The sequence below is a fragment of the Gavia stellata genome, chromosome 11, assembly GCF_030936135.1.
Source record: "Gavia stellata isolate bGavSte3 chromosome 11, bGavSte3.hap2, whole genome shotgun sequence".
In the NCBI taxonomy this organism is placed as follows: domain Eukaryota; kingdom Metazoa; phylum Chordata; class Aves; order Gaviiformes; family Gaviidae; genus Gavia; species Gavia stellata.
This window is the reverse complement of record NC_082604.1, coordinates 13,527,282-13,546,977: the sequence shown is the minus strand read 5'-3', so window position 1 is coordinate 13,546,977 and position 19,696 is coordinate 13,527,282. Positions and strand designations below refer to the sequence as shown.

General features: G+C 35.7%; 1 protein-coding gene across 1 annotated transcript in view; it reads left to right on the top strand.

Moving 5' to 3' along the window:
* Positions 1 to 19,696, top strand: part of SLC9A9 (solute carrier family 9 member A9) — a 210,680-nt gene that overhangs the window by 47,457 nt on the left and 143,527 nt on the right. Inside the window, exons 5-6 of the mRNA XM_059822852.1 lie at positions 935 to 1,050; positions 9,285 to 9,390. Coding sequence (XP_059678835.1) covers positions 935 to 1,050; positions 9,285 to 9,390 — 222 coding nt within the window. The remainder of the gene's footprint in view (positions 1 to 934; positions 1,051 to 9,284; positions 9,391 to 19,696) is intronic.

Below are 19,696 nucleotides of genomic sequence, written 5' to 3'. Positions count from 1 at the left end.
GCTGTTTGTTTAGTAGTACTTTATCTGCCACGCATGTTACCGAAAATCGTAACCAAGATCTGTACTTATGTGACTTCAGAAACATCTTAGGAGTATAGCTAAGGGCAAAATGTAGCTAAGTATGTGAATGCATGTAGCTCTGTTAGAAGAGCACAGTTGTCAATTTATGTGTTGTGTTTATGGAAAAGGTATTGGATGCAATGGGGTTTTTTATTAACCAGATTGGAAGTGTACAAAAATTAAAAAGTCTACTACAGGTTCTAACAACAAGTGAATTCCTTTTTTCAAGATATTTCAAGATTCTTGTTAGAATACACATCTCAGATAACATTACCTAGTTATATAAACCAATGGTAACATTTCCTGTGAAACTAGTGAGGATTTAGCAGTGCATTTTGAAGCGTGACTTTGTTGCCTCACTGTCATTGTAAATTGTTAAATATCTGTCTTGTTTGGAGACCTTATCTCGAACTTTGAATACAGCTAACATTTAAAAGCTGATGGAATAAAACAATTCATTTAGAAATATTTAGAAATATTAGAGCAAGCCACAGACCTGCCTGTGAACTGCCTAGAACTGCCTTTGCTTAAATGTTCTACAACGTTAGACAAATTAGTCTTAATGATGTCTTCTTAAGCTCACATTATCTTTCCTTTTGAAAAATAAACAGCTAAAAGCATTGTCCTCTGCTACCAGCAGATGACAATTATTCAGAAAAGTCTTTGCTTTGGAATTGTCTGTAATGTTTCAATACAATACTTGAACAGTTGAATAGGAAATAGAATTTTTATATGATAGCAGTTTATGTTCAGTATTCATGTGATACGTTTATTTAAAAGAAGCTGAAGAGAATAAGAACGTGCTTAATACTGTAAATTAAGCGTAAGTGTTATATACTCTGACTGAATGCCTGTCTTATCTTTCCCCTGACAGGTTGATAATGTATGGTTTTGTGAAGGCCATGGTACACATTGGCCAGTTAAAAGGATGGGAATTCCACTTTACTGACTGTTTATTTTTTGGATCACTGATGTCTGCCACAGATCCAGGTAACCATTTAAAATAAATTACTTTTTCAAAAGTCAGAAGAGTAAATAAGAACATAACAACTGCATGTGCTATAGAAATGTTCAAAGTCTCTGTTCTTGATTTTTTATTCCCATAGTGGTTAAATGTCTGATATTCTGATAATCGTAAGTCAAATTGGTGCCAGAGATCCCTTGTGTATGTTTTAGTCACTGGTTTACCTATGTTTAGCTCACAAACTTCATAAATTAAGTTGATGGAGAGACTGGAAAAATGTTGTTCTCCAATCTTCAGGACACCTATCTGTTCATTGCTGATATGAGAACTGCTGTAACGCTGAAGTCTCATGGTTAATAATTTAGACATTGCATTCATGTGTGATCTAACCCAGTTTAAAGATATGGGGAATGTAGCTTTCAGATTTGGCCATATAAATACTGTTTATAAGGTATAGATTTACAATTTGAATGCAGTGTTTCATGATAAATACAACTCTAAAAAGAGAGATACCAACAGGTTGACTTGAATTTACAGATGTGAGATTTAAAGGCTAAAGTTATAGTAAATAGCCAAGTCTGGGAAACAGACTCAATGAAGTTTGGACTCACAGAATTACAGAATCATTTAGATTTGAAGGGACGTCTGGAGGTGTTGTAGTCCAGCCTCCTAATCAAAACAGGGCTAACCGCAAAGATAGCCTAGGTTTCATAGATTTGTCCAGGTTTTTTTACGTTGAAAATGTTAATAAGAATACTCTGATATTAAAAGGAAAGTACTGCTTTTTGCATCTGTAGGACAATAGTGAAAGAGGAGGTAAAAAAAGGATTTTTTGATATGTTATCTACAAAGAGACAAAGTCTGCAAGGGTACATTGGATTTTTTCAAAATTTTCAGTTGAGCTGTTACAGGAAGTGGACCAGAAAGCATTTTATGATGCACATGACATGCTGCATTAGTGTTAACTAACCTTGAGAAGCTTCTCTGAGAAAATTCTGAATAAATCTTTCAAATTCATGGCTATTAAAAGAAATGACAAAAAGCAACGCTGCTCTGCAAATTTGTTCCATTCTTTAAATGAACCTTCAATATTTAACAAAAGACTTTGAGCTTGTGATTTGTCATTCCGATGGCTTAAAAATGTGGTGTAAAACAATTTATTTCCACAAAAATGCTCATTGCAAGATTGCTGTAAAAGCTGCATCAATTTGTTATTCTCAAATTAATCCAAGCATCCAATATGCTGCCACTTACAAAATTGCCCAACTACTTTGATAAGGATTCAGCACATGATTGGAGCCTATCCTCAAAGCAAGAGAAAAACACGGAAACTGAAAGCACAAGGAAAACCTAGGAAAATAAATTGCTTATGGAATAAAACATTGCTTACAGCTTCCAAGTACATTTCTTGATTGTGCTATGAATAGAGTTTTGCAGTTGGCTTAGTTTCTTTTCCCATTTTCCAGTCCAATACTATTTAGTTTCACAAATTAACTTGTTGACTGATGAGGAGAAATATATTAGACAAATGTACTGATTTTGATTATAATAGTATTAAATCGCCACTAATTAATCTGGAACAATCATGAGAAAAAAAAGAGGAGCTTCACTTGTGCTGGAAGGAATAAAAAGTGACAAGGATTACTTCTCCCAGATTTTTAAATAGGCTTTAAAAGCTAGCACTGCAGTTGAGAAAACTGCTTTTAGTGTGACAAACTATCATTTATTAATACTGTTTGTAATTACTCTTCTGCTTATATAGAGTGTCTGTGCATGTCCAAGAGTTTTTTTTAATGTTCAGTCTTGCTCCCTCTGTTATCCATTCGCAATATTCTAAGCTGTTTCATGTTTTTACTAATCTTATCTGTAAATTTCAGTCCCTCAAATATTTAGAGAATATTGAATGAAATTTTTGCTTAATGAAATGGTAGACATTGCTGAAAATATTTCATTGTGTTGTAGGATTTGTTAGTGAATTATAATCTCAAGCCATGTAAAGAGCTCATTGGAATTCCATAATCAGTTAAAATATGGTCCCCTGGAGGTCTGATACATACTAGGGCATAAATAATCAGTCAAATGATTTTATATGTGATATCTAGCTTTTAAAAAAAAAAGAAATCTCTGGTAAAATGTTGTTAGTGTAATAGAAGTAAGATAGAATAATAAATTACTGTCCTAAGATGAAAGAATAAATTCCTGTCAGATTTGCTACCTGATTTTTCATTTAATTCTTCATTGTGTAGGATTATAAGTGCATTTCAAAAAGAGATTTAATTTCCCTTGGCTGTGGAAAGCACTTAAGTCTCAAAAGATGTTAAAAACTGATTTGTTGACTTGACAGAATTTGTTTTGATTGAGTTCCTTATTTGTAATAGTAAAGATGACTGGTAGATGTTTACATGTTAAATGAAGAATTTTACTACCAGGGCAGTAAACAAATGTATGCTAGCTAAAAGTTGCTAATATTGTTAGGAAGAAGGAAATAATGTCATAGCACTCCGTAGGTTTTAGTTTTGAAGCGTATATAGAGATTTTTGCATAAAATTAGTTCAGAAGAATTGCTCTTATATGCTATGGGTTCCCTTATATAGAAGACTAGCACTTGAACTAAGATAAAGAAATGAATTTATGACTGGATATACTTGGACTGTGTTTTGCATTATAGACTGTGATCCCTAAATATCTGTGATGCTTAGGGATGCCTCAAAAAACTCTCATGTCTCTAGAAAGAAAAGGCAGAAACTTTAGGGGCAAAGCAAGGTTACTTTCAAGTGAATCATTCATTTTACAGGAAATATGTCCTTCCAATAATTTATCATTTTCAGCAGAAAAAGTTTCTCATTTCAAGACTTCAGGTGAGAGGTTTAATTTCTAAGAAATAGAATTTTAAAATTCCCAAATTCTCTCTTCATTAGTCCTTGATTTAAAATGTCAGAGCAGTATTTATTTTTTTTTTTATTCTGATCAATAGGTATCATTTATCATGTAGTTGGGGAAATAATCTCTTGTTACTTCATCTGTGTAAAACAGCACAGATTTCACTGTTTTGCTGTTGAAAGGTTTTCCCTTGTGTTAGTACTGTGTTTTGATTTCTAATGTAACCTGACTCTGGAATTTTTTTGGTGTGATCCCTTCAAAGGGGAGGGAGCAGTTCCTCCCTATGTTCTGGTACATGCTTCACTCATCAAGAGCAGCAAAGAGACTGTGGAAAAGCTGCTGGTGTGGGGAGTGGAGGCCCTAACTCTCAGTCCCTGAGCATCAGAGACCTGCAAAATGAAACTGCCTCATGTGTGAGCACAGATAAGAATATTCTGACAACTGTCTTCTGTGGTTGAAAGGCAGACACAGCAATAAGCACCGGCAATAGGCTGCTTCAGGATACCTGTGGTTGTAATGGAATAAGGTGAATGACAGAACAAAACTGGCACATGAATGAAAAGATTTGACCTCTGCTTAGCCACCAAAAAATAACTGAAAAGTACAACTTCGGCAGTTTTTCTTAGCTGTTGTTATTAACACATTCTGTGCGATGACCTTCCAATCCAAAGACATTTCAAGTATCTTTGGCACTTCTGGGTTTTTTAACTTTTGACATTTCAAGCATAGAAAACAGATTTACCTTCACAAGGTTTGCTGAAGCCCAGCTATTTCTGAGCTGTATGAACTCCCTTACCTTTGGTCGTATTAACAATCACAAGGCTTTTCTCTATTTGAAGTTACTATGGTTACAGCTGAACTGAAGATGTGAGTTGCACTGCTGTTGTTATTGATAAAATTGGATATTTATCCGAAAGAGCAGTTTCTGTTTCTCAAAAAATCAAAGGATTTTGCATTAAGAAGTATAATTTATAAATACAGCAATGTAATACATTTTATACACTGGTTATATAAGACTGTTTATAGATGTGTTTTCAATTAAAATATTTTTATGCTTTCTTCATATTCACCAGTGAACTAATCTGTGAGTGGCGTGACTGATTAGTAGGGAAAGGAGACTATAATTAAAATTGGAATTGTTATTTTTAGAGAAAAATGGATAGGAAATATAAGTGAGATTTCTCTCATCTTGTTTTTGTCCCATTTGACGCTGCCCTCCTAAAAGAATTTAGGCGCATGAGCTAAGAAAGATATTAATAGCTCTAGTTAAAAGATTGAGGTACAATAATACCAGTACTTTATATAATGGTGTCATTTATTTTCTGAGCTTCTTTATTCTTTTCAAACATAACAGCAAAGAAGTATTGGATGCAGTTAGCTTAGGGATTGTTGCAGTTTGATGGTATTTCAGTTATACATACTTTTTACAGGAATTAATAACAAGCCAATTTGTTTCTACATATGTCAAAAGATGTCTTTCACAAACCAGCTCCACAGACACTTGTTCTGACTTGGATACAACCAAAATCATGCTAGGCTTAGCATCTAACAGATGTTACCTCAGTCCATGACGTCAAGGAAGAAGTGAATCAGACTTCTGTTGGCACAAGTACTGAGAAAATCTTAGAGGCTTCATTAGTTCAGGCTTCCCATCACTGAATTTTTTAATGAAGTTCACAGCCCTTTCTGAGTCAGGAGCTCCGATACATTCTGCTTCTATTTTTGTCAGTTTTCTACTGCCACAAAAGATGTTTGTTTGCTGTCCCCCCATTACCGGTCCTTCTAGCCATCTAGTTCTTTACCTATCTCTATCTCTGGCTTCGTATGCTTAGACTGATGAAGAGTGATGAAGAGATGCTGTGTACTTTAATGAAAAGTAGTTTGGTATTTTTATAATACTTGTTGTAGCTAATGAATTATACAAGTCTGTGAGTAGTTACCACACAAAAAACAAGCCCTACTTACTGTTCCTCAAAAGTGCCTTCAGAATGCTAGAGAGGCCATATATACTACAATGTAGTAACTATTATCTTTACTTAGATATGAAAGTTCTCACAAATTAGATATGTTACTATTGCATATGATAGCAAATACTGAATTTTTAAATCAATTTTCTTGAGTCCTAAAGTCATTCATCAGACAAAACATGACGTGACTACTTTGGACAATGGTGACTATTCATAGAGTATTATTCTATCCAGGGAGCAATTTAAATTAGCTTTCTTCCATAGCAGAGTATCGCATCCCTTTTAATATGCCCATTCTGAACTATACCCATAGATTCTCTTCATTAATGAAGGCAAAAGTGATCTTGAGGAAAAGACTAGATGATGGTTGGCAAAACGAGGTGAAAGTTTTATTGAACTCTTAAATAGGCTGGATGTGCTAAAGATAATGCAGTTCTCTCTTCTTATGCAGATACTATTTAACATTTTCATTAATGAGATGGCTAATGCAATAGAGGATGCTTCTTTAATGTATAATACTATACTGAGAGGAGATTGCAGACACTTTGAAGGACACCATTAGAACTCAATATGATTCTTGTAATGATTTAAAGTCAACAAGGATAGATGCAACACTTGGAAATAATCAACTTCATAGATAGAAGATAAGAAATGAGCATTCACTGCTGAAAAGGATTTCAAGTTTACAACCTGAAAATGAGTCATCAGTACCAATACATAGCAAAAACAGGAAAACAGGATTTATTAACACATGTTCTACAGCATCTTTTCACTCTGTTCCTTGACAGCAAGTGTCAACTACTGTACTTGGATCTGATTTTGGGCACTGTATTTCAAGAAAGATATGGACTGACTAGAAGTGATTAGAGGGCTAAAAAACATTACTAAAAGGAGAAGATTCAAAGAAGTGAGTCAGTTTAGGGAGGAGATGTCTGAAATGAGTCTTTGAATAGGCAAAATATTGCTGGAAAGAAAAAGGGAATAATCGTGACAAATTATTCATGTCTCATTAGGCTAGGAATGGAAATTACAGACTTGAAGAGCAGGAGGGGAGATTTAGGTTAGACATTCAGGAATAACTGCATTTATAAATTGTATGAATACTGAAGAGCGGGTTAGTATCCCTTGGGATTTGTGGAACCAACATCACTTTCATTCTTTAGAAAGAGATCAGATGATAAATATCTGTCAGCAGTGGTATGGCTGACGCTTGCTTTGTCTTGGGCCAGACAAACATAGGGACAGAGCAGATACTGGTAGTGGTCTTCCTCCAGAGACCAGAATTCTTCAATCAGGGACAGGCAATGCTGTAAAGATCAAATAACCTCCACTGGGAATGGGAGAAACATTTGAAATGGAAGATACTTTCTGAGAACTGGGTAAACTGGGGAGTCTCTCCCAGAAAAGGCAATCAATGCATTGCTGTGTTGCTTTCTTGTTTATTTTGCTTTCGTTTGAAAAGATTTTAAGTCAGATTTTTAGGGTAGAGGTAGGAGAGAAGGCAAGAAGAGAAAGCTGTTGTTTTCTTAGGAGGCAAGAGGAAGGAGATGAATGTGTAGGCATCTGTCTAATTGGCTTGGCCTGCTACACATACATACTAACAGTACATTGGACTTTGATTACTATTTTCTTTTCCATCTATCATTATCGCAGGGACTATTAATGTGAGCCCAAACTAATTAGCTAATAAGCAGAAGCTGGAAGTGGCAAATGGTTTTAGAAAACAAGTCTGTTGTTATGCCAATGACATCAAAGAATGGGAGACTAAATTGGGTCTACATTTAGCACATTAAGGCAGCATTACTAATCAAGCAAAAACCAGAATATTGGTGAACCAAGAAAACATCTTTTGCCAATAAGACTTCTTCCTACAACTTTGAGCTGTTCTAGGGAAAGAACTATTTTCCTAGTTTAAATTATAACTGCACTGGGAGTAGATGGGTGAGGTTACCAGGATGGTTAAATATAACCACCTAATTTAAATATAGCTATAGCAGCAAATGTTCAGCTACACACATCTCCTAAATTGTCTTCTGTAGAATAACACTTCCAAAATTCTTCAAAGATAACACAACAACAGAGATCACTTTGACATAAAATCTCACAGGAGAACTGAGAATCTATTTTGGGTTTATGAACTGATTTTTAGATTACAGTTATTCAAGTACCATTTAGAAAATCCGATCAGTAATAGTTTCAAAGTTCCAAGAAATGTTATTAAGACAAAGCATAATCACCTGTTCATGTTTTTGTGTGAATTAGCAGCAGTCATTTCAATGTAAAAGTATTTAACTTTCATTTCTGAAATGTCAAATGTTAGCATGGCATCCCAGAGGCACTCCTAATCTTTGGGATTCCTGGGCTATGAGGATTGAGTCAATTGCACAATTATGTACTAGAATGAGCATCAGTGAAGCAGTGTGAGTTACCGTGTAATTTTTAACCATATAAATAATTGTGAGCCTTTACATTAAATTTGTTTGAAATGAGAAAGCGCTGCTTTTTCCATGCAAAGAGAGAATAATAACATCAACACAGAATATAGATAGCCTTCTTCATTTGGAGATTATGAAGTGCTAGGTAGGTCCTGGGAAGGATTGTGATCCCGTTTACAGGTAAAGAAACTGAGGCATAAAACAATTAAGGCGTCCTTTAATATCTGTAGGACTTAATTACCTGAATATGAGCCAAGTGTCTAAATGCCCTTGAGGATGTGTGCCTAAATGATTTGCCCAACTTCAATTTAAATTCAACACACTATTTTTTTCTATTGCACTGGTAAGCTAAAAATCAAATATAGCACATAACTCAGGGAGAAGGAAGGGACTTAAATTAATGATATGCTGAAGGAACCTTAAAATGGGTTACAAGTATCAGATATCCTGATCTGGATGAGAGTACTTCATGACTACAGATATGCTACACTTGAAGTGAAAGTGATTATGCTGCTGGTGGGACAGAGTATAAGGTTATTATGCATGTTCCTCCGTGAACATGCATTACAGATTGATAAGCGTTATTATATCCTTCTTAAAATAGGTAAACGGCTACTGTCATCACACATGAAGTCTATGGCAAAACTTTTCAGTCTTTTCAGTATTCTTATTTCTCCTTGGTCACAATATCAAAGTCCTTTATGCACCGTAAAATATGCTGCGACATGTTCATTTATGCACAATTCTCTGTGTGAGAAGGGAAGTTTCTTCCTAACTCAGCTGAAGCACAAAAACTCATAGACTTGCTGGATTTAAGGATCTTATATACTTCAGTTGATCCCTTTTAACTTATTGTTATCCACTTAGGTAATAAATAGGACGGGACTTCTCAAAACCCATATTCTAGCATTGCTTTATTTTTTGAACTGCCATATGAATATGAAAACAAGAAACTCAATTTGTTTTGTCTCCATACAGTGACAGTCCTTGCTATTTTCCATGAGCTGCATGTGGATACAGATTTGTACACACTCCTGTTTGGAGAGAGTGTCCTAAATGATGCTGTGGCTATCGTGCTAACATAGTAAGTACACCCACCTCCATTCTTAACTTGACATAATTACAAGCTTCAACTGCTGAGATAATTCCCACTGATATAGTTTGTGCAAGTATAGATATAACATTTGAAGTTTTCAGTACAGAGATGTAGTTCTGGAGTTGTTCTTCGTTTGTTAAACACCCGAATTCCAATATTGTTAATGGTAACTGTGTTTCCAGGATGCAATTTTAGTTCATTTTCTTCAACCTTGAAAGCAGTATATTCTGTAAAATGTGTAAATTTAATGTAATGTGATGTCTTTTCTCATCTAAACAAGGTATCTTGAAAAAATAATGCTGAATGAGCACCTGGGACATAGGGCAACTATAAAATTGGAGACAGGTTCTCTATTTTTTGCCATCTATTATTTTCCAAGATTAAAACCACAAAGTAGTACACAGTAGCTCAGTTTATCTACTTCTGCCTATTGAATCTGACAGAGCTTCAGCTGATAATATTATCTGAAATTTATATATAGCCTTTTTATTCTCAGGAATCCTCAAACAGATCACAAATGATGGGCCAAAATCAAACAAGTATGTGTTGTACTAAAAACAGATGCTAAGTACATGTTAACAGGATCTCAGGTTAACTCCACTCTACATGTATTATATTCTTCCTGGAACTTTGCTAGAAATACAAATAATTGTCCCAGCTAATCTTAAAAGTAACAGAACTCTGCAAAATCAAATTCAGTTTTCCAGGATACTTGAAGATGCTTCACAATAAGCCCCAATTCAGTGCCACCTTTCTCCTTAAAATACAGTTCCTTGAACTAGGTAGGATTTATTCTATCCTTCAGAAAAACAGACTTTTTATGGAGTTTACAGTCATTAAAAAATGAGCTTTATATTTTGTCTGAAACCCCCTGGAGAAACTTATAATAGTTGAATTGCAAAAAAACCCAAACAAAATTGTTTCACAATACAAAAAAATAGTATTCCTATTTAATTTATCATTCCCAGTCATTTATCAGTCTATTCACCTACGCTAAACTCATCACACTGTTTTTAGAGGAAGAGTAATATTTTCAAAGGCTGTCAAGTGTCTGAGTACAGCATTTCATGATTAGATACAGCACGGCTGTCACATTCAGTGACTGTGGTTGGAATGTGTCACTTAACAGAGCACCTAGTACATGAGAATAAAATGCACAAAAGGAAAACTAAGCAAAGAATAGAAACCTCAGTAGACAGAACAGATAGAAGAGCATTAAAGCAGCTAATAGAATTGGAAAAAAGCATGTAGGTGACAAAGTCTGAGATTTTTTTCTCTCTCACTTGGCTTTGGTTAATAAAGGCCTAAACATTTATAGCTCATTTAGACTCTTCATCTGTTAGTGCAAGGTTCCTTTAGACTGTGGAACAGTTAGGCTACAAGCATCTCAAGGAGACCCAAAATATTTTAAGTGTCTGTAGTTTTCAGTCGCTGTGATGTCAAAGCACATGGATCTCTTCAAAGGTGCAACTCAACTGCAAAGAAAATCTAGAAAGAAAAGTACTATCAGAAAGTACATGATTCATGAGTTTCTAACGTCTACTCTTCCCAGTACTCAAGTCTAGGTTAGACCCTCAGCCTGCATGTGGATACAGAAATCTACAGGAAGGATGCCTGATGCAAATGCTGGCTATCTCCTTCTCATGTTTTCTTTGCTGTACATGGGAGATTACAATTCTTTTTTACTACAGAATCTCTTGTCACTTGGAAAGCTAGTGTATTTTTCTATATATTCAGTGTGACTGGTACCTTGATTTCTCTAATATATTAGTCATTTGTAGAGACTGAAAAGAATATAAGACATCATCAGTTTCACATTTCATTAATTTCTGGCTTAAATAATCAGCTTCTGCACAAATACAATGTTTCTGCAACCTAACATGATCCTTCTTCCTGTAGCCTTTTAAGTAAAGTTATACTGTTAATAATGTCAGCTTCAGTGCATTAACACCCCACTAAACCAAATCGAGTTTAAATGAAAAATATTGTTTTTCTGTCACTACAAAATAACAGCTATTTTTTTTTCTCTGTAACACATACCACTTTTCAGGATGGTGCAAACACAACATGTTCATAATTACAGTAATAAGGGACTATTTAAAAAGGTGTGAGAATAATGTTTACAAATCTGGAAAAGCAATAATAAGTCATTAGAATAAGAGAATACACAGTGTCTTTCATCAACTAACAGAATAACCAAGTCAATGTCTGCAGGAGTGACTCACTGCAGGAAAGGGAGGAAGAGAAAAGAGGGAAGGCCCTTATGGCTGGTTGTGGCAGTTTGGCAAGGTGAAGGTAGTATGGCTGTATGCCAACAAGGCTTTATATTGATACCCCTCTTTTCCTTTAGCTTCTCCCTCCAACCTCGATTTTTCCTGTGCTGTTTATCATTTAGTTTAAGAAGGACAGCAGCAGGACCAGCTACCCTACATTTTTCATATGGATTTAGTAAGTCACATGAGCTGTGTGTTGCTGCAACATTATGTACAGACACTGTGGCCAATTACCCTCAGAAAATACTGATCAAGCACACAAGTTCTCCAGGCCAAATTAGCAACTCTCCTATAGGCCATCTTGCCATACCAAACACCTGGATGCTTGTGGTGATTGCAAGATTTCATTTATACTGTGCTATTTTAAGATAATTCGTGCAGGAGGGATCACTGTGAATCAAACTGGCAGTAGTAGCTGCAGAAATGCTGACAAGCTGTTGTGCATCTGGGAGAGCTTGTATGCACAAGGGCCCCTATAAGCAAGGGTACTCTAGATGTAACAAGGACTTTCTTCTATAGGGGTAACTTATGGAGTTGCTTACAACTTTTCATTACTAGGACAAAAGTCTCCTTTAAAAAGTCTGTGAGAATTCTCACAGAAAATACACATTTTGGAAGAAAACAAGAATTTACATATTCAAAATTAGTAATTTTTGAGCTTGTTTTGTATCAAGAATTCAAGATACTTAAGAAAAATAATAACAGAGCCCTATAAGACAGTACTTACTAGATGACTAAACGTGTCTGCTTTTACCCACAAAAACCTATATGATTAATTATGCCTTGAATATTTCCTGCATACTTTGTTTTCCAGGAAACTGACTTGGCACCTGTGACCACTTTCTATGTCTATTTACAGCATGAGCTTTATCTGTGGAAGTATTTTATATACGCTAACATTAAAACAAAACATATGTAAGAAAAATAAGATATTTGAGCTTCTTCTGAGTGTGTTTAAACATGCTTATAGTCTTTATGATTACAGATTGTTTCACTATTTGGAATTTAATTTTAGACAACAGATTATGGCAAACTTTTATGAAAAGATCTTTTCAATTATCTTTTTATTACAATTTTTAAGAAAGAAAACATTCTCAGTTCGTCAGATACATTGTATTTCATCACCAAGATGTTTACCTGAGTTTATTCTGTAGCTTCCAGAATGAAAAAATATCATTTAAGATTACGTTTCGTGTATCACTGCATCATAATGTATACTGCATAGAATGACTTCTTTTGCTTTCTTGGGGTTTGGTCTATAATGTATCAAATATTTTCATAAAAGATTCCAGATGATAGCTTTTTTACCACTGTTTGTGTCCTCTAACTCCTGGGTTTTCCACTTCTTCAGCTTTTTTGCAAAAATATTAACAATAAAATTTAGCTTACAAATGTTCCAGCACACATAAAGCTGTTCTTTTAGCTATAAATTTAACCTTCTGCTATCCAATTCCCTGTTCAGCAGTCTGTTCAGCTTCGGATGTGCATAGGCATTCATGCTATAAGATGTAACATTCAAGGTGATCTATTTCATTCATAGATTTCAGACCCAGGAATGTTTATCATTACTTAGGTTTGTAGATAGTACTTTACAGACAAATACAATGGACTGTCTGTGTACTTAGGCACTTACTAGGTGTGGACTGCATTCTAAAGATCAAAATTGAGAAACATCCCAGTAACTTCAGTTGGATTTGTGTGATGAAGACTGTAGAATCTAGCTGAAAATTAATAATTTATAGATGTTTTTGAGCAAATAAGATTAACTTCTTATTTCACTTTCATTCCTTTTTCATTATGCTCTCTTCATACATCACTTGTTGAAAAAAACATCCACATATATTTTGAGTGCGCATGCTGTAGGTTTGGACTTAGCATAGTTTTTGCACATTTGCAAAGAAATTTGATGAAGAAAGTGTGGAAGAAGTTGTCGAAAAGCATGGAGTAGCTTGAGATGTGACTGGAAAGTAGCTGAACAGGTCATTAGCAATGAGACAGTATATTTACCAGAGCTATTTAATCTTCCTTGTGCTGAGTGCTCGGTGAGTGCAGGATGTGGAAAGCAGTAATGAATACTGATACGTGTTCCCTGTTAACAAATCATCTAAGAGAACATTACACGAGAGATGTTTCCATTGTAGTCAATGTCAGAAGTGTTTGTATCATCATCATGCAAAAGACACGACTTAATTTCTCTGCTGGCTCTGTACCACTGCTCAGTGGGCCTGATGAGTTTCATCCCCTTCCTAGGAGAGGTGATAGTGTGGAAGTCACATGGGCAGCAGGGACATCAACATATGGCAGTGTTTTTCACAAGTATTCAAAACAAGTGAGTGGCAGCCAGGGGACACAGGACATGTGACATTGTGACATGTGTGACATGTGGCAAGGAATGGATTTACTAGCTCTGTTATATGCAATCAAGAAGAGTTTGATACATGAGTGAAGTGGAAATCCTGGAGATAAAAAGCATGGCTGAGGATCACACAGCAGAGTGAAGCCAGAGAACGCAGAAACTAGCTGACATATGAAATGAAGACCTCCCATGTCAAAATGCTAATTGCCCTAGAAGGCTTAGAAGTACAGATATTTCTGGGCAGAGGAAAGTAGTACTATAAGAATAGTTTTCTTGTGAAGTTTGGTTTCCCATTTTTAAGTAAAGTACCTGGTATGTAAAGGAAGATATGATAACCTTGGAGGCTCAGAAGAAGATGAAGAAGAAAGTAGACAAAAAATACTGGATTGTTTTGAAATGGATATCCTGCCTCTTTTGTAAAATATCTATTGGTTGTATAGATTCCACAAAGTTCATTCATACCTATTAGCAAAAATTAGGCAATGGAAGGCCCAGATTTTGACACAGTTAGGCTGTAAGGCTCCCTTTGCAAAAGTCTAGGACCAGCATGAAAAGACTAAATTCTCAGAACTAGGTAAGAACTGGAGGTGTAACAGATCTGTTATTGTATGACCCCTTGCTGATAAGAACAGTATTTGCTGGTGAGATGCATATTTCCACTGATGCTCACAGATGCAATATTGTTTCAGGAATTCAGTGAGCCTCTATTGGCCAGATAGGATGGTCTGGAATAAATAGGTAACATTTGTTTTTTTACTTTTTTTTTTTTTTCTTCCCCCCACCAAAAAAAAAATCTGTGCTGGTAGATGGGTACTGCAACCCCCTTCTACATAATAAGCTTCTTTGGATTGGTCCAAAGATTTACCAAGCAGTTTATCATGATGAAGAAATTTCGTTTTCTAAAGTTCTTGGAATATCATTTTTCTCTAACAATATATATATTTCAAGTCCATTTTTTCATGATCTAGCTATGATATATGACACCATATCTGTGCTTGATAAATTAACTGTCCATAGAATCCAGACCACTTTTCAATAGTTTAAAAGCCTTGAAGTTTATGACAAATAGTTTGGAGATTGCCCATTTCGTCTTGCTTTTGTCTTTCCTTCTTTAGCATAAACAGAGCTTATCCGCTACAGTAGGATAAAGTATAAAGGAGGAACTCTAATTATTCAATGTGTTTGTGATACCAGGGCATAGTATTGAGGGGAAAAAGGGCAGTGCAAATTGATAAAGGTGATGGTCAGCTTTGCTATGCCCAATGAGGAAATCCCTTCTAAAAGTAGTTTCATTGGTCCTCTTAAATATTTCCAGGATGGACATGAACCAACACATGTCATAGCATACCTCTTCTTGTATACGGCTTTCTAAAACAACACAGCAAAGGTAACTGAGACAAATTTATTGAAAAACAGTATCCATTTCCAGGGAAAATAACTCAGAAGCCAGAGTTCAGTTCAGTTTGTGCTGAGCACCCTCTAAGGTTGACATTTCTCAGACAGCGATCCCTATAATTGCCTTAGGAAGTCAAGAGAATTCCTTCTGTCACACTGGTGATTCTTACTGATAGGTACAGTCATGATAGTACTAATTTTAGTTCAGTTCAGATCTCTTCAAAATATAAGAAACTCTTTTGATCAAATGCATCTCAAATAGAAAATTAATAAGAACCTTTAAACCTTTCTGGTTTTAGTTATTTGTTTACCTGCATTTTTATTACTCCTGTGGTTTTAATTCTGTTATTATGTCATTGAACTTGAAGGTAGTTTACACAGGAGTGAAATATAATCAGAGACTGAAGAGACAGCCATTTGACAAATGCGAAATATAGGTACAAATATTCAGTTTATGTTTCACCTAACTTTGTCATTGGCCTGATGAAGTAACTATCCATTATCTGCAAGTGTTACTTTCCTACTTTTCACAGTTTCTAATTGTGATTCTTTGTTTATTATAAACATATAAATCAGCAGTTCTATAAAGGACATGAAAAGATATTGTAACTATGCTGCTGAATAATGAAGTTAGGAGCTGGGATTTGCAGGAAATAATATCGGCTTTGAAAGCTATGATGGGTGTCTCCTTGACGCATATCTCAGTAGATGTGAGGCTCCCTTTATGAATATTTTAAGCTTTCTTCTCTTGTCGTGGACTGTCTCTAATTTGGATCCTTTGCCCTTCCATTTTTGGAGCATTATTCTGTACAGATTTTGCCATACTTTGATCCCTGAACCCTTTGAAAACAAATTTTGCAAAGGAAAGAAGCTGAATGTTCTCATCATATTTTTCCCTTAAACTGCATTTGTAGTCAGAAAGTGGACTTTAAAAGTGATGTCATGGGCATCCATATGTACTACCTCAAAACCTTTTGTATCACGTGTAGTCAATTAAGAATCAAAGACTTTTCTATCAGCCAATACTTTTGTCTTTGTTCAGCTTCCTCTTCACCTGTAGGTAACTGAGAGTCCATTCAGTCTAAGAATATGGTGAAGTCTGTCAGTCTGTATCCCATATCTCCTGCTGAGATTTATTAGGCACTGTTAGCAAATAGCAAAAAATATGATTGCTTTAGTATTGAGTCATCACATGAAAAAAGAATGTTTGTTTCCCTGTTGCCCTTGTGGTTTTAGGCATTTTTTAACCATGTATTCATGAGATTTCTTAATGTCTTTTACTATACTATTTCAGCCACTGGAGTGAAAAAGGAACTCATTTAAGTTCTATTTATTTCCAGCTTGTATCTGAGTACAGACAAGATGTTATTCACACATCCTAGGCATATCAGTATGCAAGTAATAGTGTAAAAAAACCCTTCTATTCATAAGCGGGCCCTAATGCACACACAATTAATAACTTTAGTGTACCTACACATAACACTCTTCAGCCTAGGTACTTCTTTTTCAAAAGTGTGTAAGCCTCATTCCTTGCCAACTATTGTAGAAAACATGCACAGAGACACGCTTGCAGCCAAGGAAGAAAAGAGGGAAATGCAAACACCTGTGCCATCAGACAGATGACAAAAAGGTGAAAAGAATTAACACATGCAACACGTGAGAAGAAGCAAGAGTGAGAAAAGACAAGACATGGTGAGAAACCAAGATATGGCATACTGTGTAAATAGAGATCATGGCAGTGATACATAAAGCTGTAGCTAGGACTCTTTAGAGGGAAGAAAAGCTTGTTTATTCGTAGGAATGCAGAGGAAAACCTGATTTTTTTTCTCTGGTGCAATTTTGCAGTTTTATGTTGTTTTGTTAGGAACATCTGTGTTTGAAATCCTTAAGTAGTACATCAAAATGTGCTCCTGAACTGTAAAGAAACTGTGAAAAGTATAGGAATTAGGACAGCCAGTTCTAAAGAGTGGTGCACTGCAATCAGGTAATTAATCTGAATTCAGAAAAGGAATGAGATTCTGCCAGAAACACAGGGAGTTGCCCCCAGAACCTTTCTTTGTAGCTATCTTTATGTAAATTAATTTGGCAGAACTGGAGGAACTGAGGCTTCTATGAGCTCAGTTTGAGCAGTGGCAGGCTTAGATGGGTGGTTGCCTTTGTAAAACCTGACCTGGAACTCACAGATCAACGTGAGACCAGCACTGGAGCACAACGGCCATAGGAAGAGTCACTCCATGGTACTAACTTGCATGACCTTGAATCCTTGACAAAGATTTAGGGATTTCAGTGCCTGTGAGCTACAGTTCTGGACAAATGACTAACTGGATCTCTCGAGTCAGCCATAGCCTCATTCCAGATAAATACTACTTGTGATTTTATTCCCACAGATTCCTGAGGAGGGAGGACTGTAACACTGTGGAGGGGAATAAAATAGAATCACCTGAAAACCTGAAAAAAGCAAAATGCTGGATGGAAGCTCAGCCGAAACATTTCACTTACTGGTTCCCCTTAGACAAGATGAATTTGGCTACTATTCCCAATATTGTTAGAAAGGCTTATGTACCAAGCAGCCATTCAACCAGTCACACAAAGTAACTTATAAATTAATACAGCAAGGAGTTGATTGTTCAACAAGTTAGTGAGTAATTTTAAAAGGTGGGTGAGAAATCCTTTCCATCTATTATTTCTATAATAATGAAATTATAGTTGTCCATCTGCTCTTTTTACCTTTGAGGAAGGGTTTAGTCCCAGCTTATTTTGTTGATGATAATGAGAGTTTCATGTCACTGACCATCTGGAACAGGAGATGTGAGCACTGGGAAACTAACCAAACTTGCTATTAGCAGGAACTTTAAAAGAGCTTCTTTCCCAGAATAGAGGAAATCCCACATAAAATGATGGTGTCCTTGCTTAATAAAACTTCCTTTCATTTTTCTCTATGAGACTTACTGTACAGACCACTTGTGCTTAAATCAGGGGGAAAATGCTATGGAATTTCTGTCATGCTTGTTATAGCTGGAATTTCAGTACAAAAATGGAGACTTGCAACAGAATGTTTTCAGGAGGTAATCTTCATCACTATGTTTTTTTCATTTTTTAATATTTCATCTCCCTTTTTCCAATATCAGCTTCACATTAAAATTCTACTTAGCTTCTAGTTAATACATGCTAAAGGTCTTTCTAGCTATAAGTTATCTAATTGGCTCTGTTCTGTTTATGCAGTTTATTTGAATAGGCAGCCTTCAGTTGCAGTCTGCTAAACTAGAATAGATTTCAGTGAGTACTGTTATGGAGATTGCCCTCAGGGATGTATGAAAATGTAGCTTAGCTCAAATCAGCTGGGAATGTCTGTACTTGTCATATCCAATCAAATCAGACTAGCTGCAGGTATTTCTGTCCACTTATACACAAAAAAACTGATAACATTTAAAAATACGAAATGCAAGCTCAGAATTAAGAACGCTGCTTGCAGTGCTTGCAAATCACATCTAAGAGGCAATTATTTAGCTACATTTTCCATACAAATGACCAAATTGGCATCCAAGCTTCTTCATTTCAAAGATTTCTATTGGGAACTCTTCAGAACTGAAGTACACCCTGGTACGAGTCAGCTTGTTTTTTGAGCTCTTCCAGATGTTTTTTCTTATCCAAATAACCTTTCTCTAGTGAATGAGACAGATTTTCTGAGAACAAGATAATTACATACAGAGTCTAATTCTACTTACAGAGGCAACTCCCTTTTAGTTTAAAATTAATGTATTGATACTATTTCCCTTGAAGTGTTCCAAAAGAAAGCTCATTTCATCCTCTCTGGATGAGGTACTCTACATAAGAGTCTGTCTGGTACTTGCAGTAGATCAACATATTTTTCAAGTCTTCTTGGCAGGGAAGACAGAAGAGGAGTATGTATCAGAAAGGCGAGGGAGAGCTTGCCATTTCATTTGCAGGGTACCCACCAATGCCTATTCACTGTTCAAATCCTTTCCAGAAATACAGTATGACATGCGGAAACGAACTTCACAACTCACAGAGAGTTATAAAGCAGGCATGTTTATTGCAGTGCCGGGTGCAAGGGGATTTCTCCACAAAGCTTGCACACAGGGTTAAAATCATGACAGGTATTTAAAACAGTTAACAAAGTTAGTTACGCCTACTGGTGCTACTCCTTAATTAACTATTGGTTAATACTTTTCTTACTTCATCTTAAAATTACAGTTCTCTTTTAATTCACCACGCATGCTCAGAGAGTAGGGGGCTAAACTGGGTTGGG